General features: G+C 42.9%; 1 protein-coding gene across 1 annotated transcript; it reads left to right on the forward strand.

Annotated features, from left to right (window-relative positions):
* Window positions 1–1,326: 1,326 nt before the first annotated feature.
* Window positions 1,327–5,409, forward strand: LOC114143981 (fibroblast growth factor 9-like). The gene is made up of 3 exons (XM_028016397.1): window positions 1,327–2,618; window positions 3,899–4,002; window positions 4,311–5,409. Exons 1-3 carry the CDS (start codon window positions 2,222–2,224, stop codon window positions 4,554–4,556), a joined length of 747 nt encoding a protein of 248 aa, XP_027872198.1. The 5' UTR covers window positions 1,327–2,221; the 3' UTR covers window positions 4,557–5,409.
* Window positions 5,410–6,193: the final 784 nt, after the last annotated feature.

Raw genomic sequence — 6,193 nt, forward strand, 5'->3', positions numbered from 1 at the left:
CTTATCTTCCATTTGAACTCATAAAGCTGGTTCTTGTTTAAGGTCGGGGCAGTTTGCCAGCTAATCAAACAAATCGATACCACAGTCCCCATTGGGAGTTCTGGCAGAGTGATTCGGCAGCAACTACTTGCTTCTGCACCTTTTCTGCCTTTGCACTTTTTCCTTCCACTAAACCTTGTGCTCTGCTCTTACTCTTCAGGGGGGAAAAAAACGTATATTTTGTGGTTTACCTTCCATGTGGAAGACGTCGATGTCCATCTGCTGGACAACTGTTAAAAACCCCAGCAGTCCTCACTTTAGTGAAACATTGATATTAAAATCGGATGTTAACTTTTCATTGGTCGTAATATTCTGAGATGTTTAGTTGTGGGATTCCATCAGCTGTCAGCCATAATAATGATGTAAATGAACATAAGCTGGGCCGGACATTAGAAAGGGAGTACAGGGGTAGTAGTCCAGGGCTCCAATGTTTGGGGGCGACCTATAGACTTGTTTTGTATCACTATTATTATTAATTTCCACTTTTTTCCTAATGAACGTGCAAATGTTTTGCAAACATTGTACTTTATGGAAGAGTCATAGGTCCATATCAAGTGAGTGTATATATATATATATATATATATATATATATATATATATATATATATATATATATATATATATATATATATATATATATATATATATATATATATATATATATATATATATATAGCTATATATATATAGCTGGCTGGATAGCTCAATAGATAAGGCATCGGTATATCACCCGAGAGGGCGGGGTTCGAATCCAGTCTGGGTCCTTAGGCAAGACCCTTCAAGCTACTGCCTACCTCATACCATGAGAGACACAAAAATGCATAACATGCCGGCTCAGACGTCGCCCGGCCAAACAAGGTCTGCGTCAGGTGTTGGGGAACCAGAGCACCTTGATGACAAATGGGCTACTGGAACAAGACAGAAATGGGCGAGAGATGAAAATGTGGATCTGTTGGAATGCTACTACTCAAGTAACCCTAATCAGAGAGGTTACATGCAAAGACTGGTGAAGGAATGGTTACTTCGACATCCCCAGTCAACACTAATGGCTACAACAGATCCCAGGAACAACATCAGACATCTCAGTCCAGAAACCCTCAAGCTCCCAGGCCTCTGGTAGAGGATAAGAACCACCCGCGGTGGGTGAGAAGGGAATTTTTTTTTTTTATATATATATAGCAAATATACACAATACTTAAGTATTAGAAAATCATGAAATTATAGTATTTCTTTTGTGTGTGTGTGTGGAAACAACATGAAGCAATTGGGACTTACTAAGCTTACCATCATCTATTGATATCATCAGTATTTTTAAGACTAGTACTATAAATTGAATTAGCAAAATATCTTTTCTCTAGTGAAAAAGGCACCAAAACGTCTTTCTAGCCCAGGGACCCACGTCCTTGTAAATCCGGCCTTGGATCGTAGTGTTTGCATATAACGGAAACAAATACAATTTTTAAACATCCAAATTTATGTCGCAGCACCTGCACGCCGTCGTCGCGCCCTGCATGGTTTAGGAGTCCGAGCGCGCTAAACACGGGACATCAAAGATGAGACAGCAGAAGAGCCGGGAGAAGCAGAGGGATGGAGGAGAGGGGCGCAAATAAGCCACGCTGCACCGAGGAGGGGATCCGGCGCGCTCTTTGCATAAAGAGGCAACTCGGTGCGTGAACACGAGCCAATGCGCCGAGGAGCGAGGTGCAGTTGTGTCTGTGCTCTGCTGCAGGAGAAGATTTTTTTTTTTTAAATCGCTAAGTGAATTCAGCAAGAGAGAGAAAGAGGGAGAGAGAGAGACAGAGAAGGAACCCTGGTTTGAAAAAAAAGGGGGAGTAACCATAGGTGAGGAAGGAAGAGGGAGCGGATAAAAAGAAGAGGAGAGGAAGGGAAGCGGATTGCTGCAGCTCATTCGAGTCAACATAACGCAGGAGTTTAATTCCTCCCTTTCCATCCGCACCGTCCACAATGACAATCTAATTAGCGGTGCGCCAAAAAAAAAAAAAATTACGCACAACTTTTTCTCCTTCTCCAGTCACTTTACCGGGTTGATCCTCACCGGTAAATATTAAAAAGAAAAGAAAACCAGTGGATCATCGCTCATCACTCGGACCTCGGATCTCCTGCGCTCGCAAGCAACCATCGGGGGTCTTTGGGGGGTGGAGGGGGGCGTCTGAATCTTGTGATGGGGGCAGTGGCTGAGGTCGGGAGCTTCGCCAACGGGTTTTTAGATAGCTTTGGAGCCGCTTCGGCTTCGGTCGGTTCGCATTTCGTTCTCACCCCAGCGGGGGCCGTGGACTACAACTCTGCAACGGGACTGATGCTGGGAGGACAGGCGCTGCTGCAGCAGCACCATCATCACCACCAGCAGCAGCACCAGCAGCACCAGCAGCAGCAGCACCACCACCACCAGCAGCAGGAGAACCTGGTGTCCGCGGAGAGGCTATCCCGGAGCCTGGCGGACCTGAGCCATCTGAAAGGGATCCTGAGGCGGCGGCAGCTTTACTGCAGGACCGGCTTCCACCTGGAAATCCATCCGGACGGGACAGTGGAGGGTACCAGGAAAGACCACAGCAGATTCGGTAGGGACTGTACGGTTGGCACTAGAGTGGTAGCAGCAGCAGCAGCAGTAGTAATAGTAATAGTAAAGGAGAGCCCAATAAATACACAAATAAGAATGACCAAATCTGTGCAGTGCCATGACAATATTTAATAAACTGGGCTCACTTTTAAAGTAAATAAATATATATTTAAACTAGTCAGGACATTTTAGGAATAGTGCAGGACTGCGCCATTTACATCACAGCACGCAACACTCCGACACTCAAGTCAAGCAGGATCATTTGTTCGTCATTAATTCCTCTGATGAAGGCTGATGCTGCTCTCACTCGTACATGTTCTAGTTATTTGGGGGGGGGGGTCGCTTAGTGCTTCCCGGGATGCGGAACTTCTTGTTCTCGAGTCAGTCAGCACTTCCACCTCTTGACGCAGTTTGATGCAAGAGCACAGCGCGTCTCAGGCTCAGTGGCAACTTTTGAGATGGGCGATATGGCTCACTGCTCAGGGCGCTATTCTACCGCGCGAATATATGAGTAATATCTATACATGCAACCACACACACATATATAAATGTAGAGAGAACTGGGATGTTTATATATATACGTATATATACGTTTTCTCCTTACCTCAGCAGTTTACTTGTGTAGATATTAAAGCAACATGGAGCAGAAAACATTCAACCTCATTCTAAAACACGGGCGGTTCTAGACGGGGGACCAACAGGGGCCAGTGCCCCTGTTACCCTGTAGAGTCACTTTCTTTCTTCTGATTTTCATTGGAACAGAAACTGCAACTGATTGGTTGTTGGGACCACGTTTTGCCTTCACACTTTTACTTTAAATTATATATATATATATTATTTCATTGTCTTTGTTTTGTTCCTCAACTTAAAAATCAAGGACCTCTCCCTGCCCCCCCGTGTTCAATCTGGTGTAGAGCCACCAGTGTCCGAAAGCGTTTTACCATGTTGGTCAGAAAAACGTTTTTACACACTGACTGTTCTCATGTACACATGGTGCTTTAAAAATCATCACAAATTTGTTTAACTTGACTACTTCTAATGTATCAGTTGTGCAAAGAATCATATATGTCTATGTGTGACTTGAGTAACAGTTCAGGTGCTCTTTGGGGCCCCCTGTTGGTATGGGAGTGCCAAACAGCTTCTTAGTTTGCTAAATTTTGGGACAGATCTGTGTCAGAGGTCATTATAGTCTTATTGTTGTTTTTTATACATATGGACACTGTTCTTCCATGTTTTTGTTAACCTCGATGTAAATTTTCTCATTCTCTTTTGCCTTCGCAGGTATTCTGGAGTTCATCAGTCTTGCGGTGGGTCTGGTCAGCATCAGAGGGGTGGACAGCGGCCTTTACCTCGCCATGAACAGCAAGGGGGAGCTGTATGGATCGGTAAGGATCACACATTTAGTAAATATACACTCAGTGCTGATTTTTGCTGAATGATTCTCTTCATCTACACAGATCAATAATCTAATGTGGTTCTATTGCTAAAAATTAACAAAAAGAAACGTAGAAATGCTTTTTTGCTTGTGCATTTTTTTTTATAAAAGTGTATTAATCTCAAATTGTCTTTTTAGCAAATCTCTGTGCAGTGGACAGTAATTCAGTTCGATTTTGACGAGTTCAAGCATATTAGAATGTGAAAGTGGGGTTTTTTTCTGCATCACAAAGCTAACGTCCCTTATTTTTTCTCACAGGAAAAGCTGTCAGCAGAGTGCGTTTTCAGGGAGCAGTTTGAGGAAAACTGGTACAACACTTACTCCTCAAACATCTACCGGCATGGGGAGAAAGGGGCCTTCTACTTCGTTGGGCTGAACAAAGATGGCACGTCGCGGGACGGAACGAGGTCGCGACGGCATCAGAGGTTCACGCACTTCCTACCGAGGCCCGTCGATCCAGAGAGAGTCCCAGACCTGTACAGAGACATACTGGGCCAGAGCTGAGGGTTAAAAGCCGCCTGTGCCCTCATGCAGCTAAAACTGGTCGAAATAGGCCAACTGAGTGCGCCAAAAGTCATCCCTTTCCTTTTTTTTTTGGAGACGGAGGATCTTGTGGATCTGGACGGAACAGGGTCGCGAAGAAAGCACTGAGTCTAGTCCATGCTGTTGGGTTGGAGAGGGAAGGAAAAAAGTCTGGGATATGAGAAGAAAAACGCAAGTGGACTCTAACAAAGGGACACAGAGCAGGTTCCTCAAATGTTCCTCATTGGCCTATGGAAAGACCCTGGTGGCCAAGAGGATAAATTCTTTTATTTTTTGGATTTTTATTAGTTTTCATTTGATAAAGTCCAAATACATGCTCAAATGGACAGGATCTGATAGTTGTGTGATTAACCACCAGCTGCTGGTAGCCTTCCACAGCCATGTCTGCTGGGACTTCACTGCTCCACTACTATCAGTAGATGTTTTAGTTGTTTTTTTCTGTCTAACATTACCGAGGCTGCTATGGCTTGTTTGTGTTAAAAAACAAACAAGCAATAGTTTCATGCACTGGAAAGCAGCCATGCTTGTTCTGGAAATCAGCTGCTGCTCAGAAACTACCACTGCTCTGCAAAGTTTGAGAGGATGACGAAACGAGAGACGGGTCTTTTTGGTTGAAACACCAGGGACTCGTTCAGTGAAGGAATTTAGCTGTTGTACACCTGACTGTCCGCAGTCACGACAGCGAGCGTCTGGCTGATAAAAGGCAAACATTTAGATGGATTTTATTATTTATATGTTGTTGTTTTTTTGCCCTTAGGGCACACATTATATTTATTTCATATATTTATTTATTTCAAGAATATATTTTTACAGGTATGAGGTGAAATAAAACAAAAATACCCTGAAAAACGGAATTTTTTTGTTGCATTTTTTACATTTACCTATTAACATTTTTGTTTTACATGAAGTTTTTATGCTTTTTGCTGAAATACTGCTAAACTGATTTACAACTCTAATATGTGTGTAAAAATGTGCATTTGGGATCGTTGTGTTACTGGAAGGTCCAAATGAATCAAAATTTCAACAGACCAGTCTGCGCTATTCCACTCAGAAGAAAAAAAAAGAACTGGTTAGGATTTTCAGAAGCAGCACACTTCAACCACCAAAACCAATCAAATAAACTGGAAGATACTACCCAACTGCCCAAGTTCTTATTGAACTTGGGCAGTTCAATAAGAACTGATCAAAACAGAGGCACCTTTTCCCAAAGTCTTCCCAGCTTGTCTGTCTGTAGAAACGACTCATGGTCAAAGACAGATGTATTTGGTCACAATAACTACAAGAAAATTTGGAGAAGTCAGGGCGAGGCTTTCAAACCTAATAATGCAGTGAAGCACAGTGGTGGTATGATCATGCTATGGGGCTGTTTTACTGTCAGTGGTGCTGTTGCATTACCCAAACCAAAAAAAAAAATTTTAAATCCATGAAAAGTAAGGACTTCTTCCAAATTCTTAAACTTCACCTCAAACCAAAAGCTACATGGTAAAGTGAGCGTTCTAACAGAACAATGATCTTTTAAGCACACATCAAAGCTGGTTCTGATATAGGGTGGATTTATACGTTGTGTACGCACAACTCTTAAAGTCTTAAATTTGTGT

Source organism: Xiphophorus couchianus, chromosome 5 (assembly GCF_001444195.1).
Source record: "Xiphophorus couchianus chromosome 5, X_couchianus-1.0, whole genome shotgun sequence".
Classification (NCBI taxonomy): domain Eukaryota; kingdom Metazoa; phylum Chordata; class Actinopteri; order Cyprinodontiformes; family Poeciliidae; genus Xiphophorus; species Xiphophorus couchianus.

Coding starts and splice junctions, on each gene's coding strand:
- LOC114143981 (XM_028016397.1), top strand. CDS start 2,222: ATGGGGGCAGTGGCTGAGGTCGGGAGCTTCGCCAACGGGTTTTTAGAT. Junction 2,619..3,898: donor GAAAGACCACAGCAGATTCG/GTAGGGACTGTA, acceptor TTGCCTTCGCAG/GTATTCTGGAGTTCATCAGT. Junction 4,003..4,310: donor AGGGGGAGCTGTATGGATCG/GTAAGGATCACA, acceptor TTTTTCTCACAG/GAAAAGCTGTCAGCAGAGTG.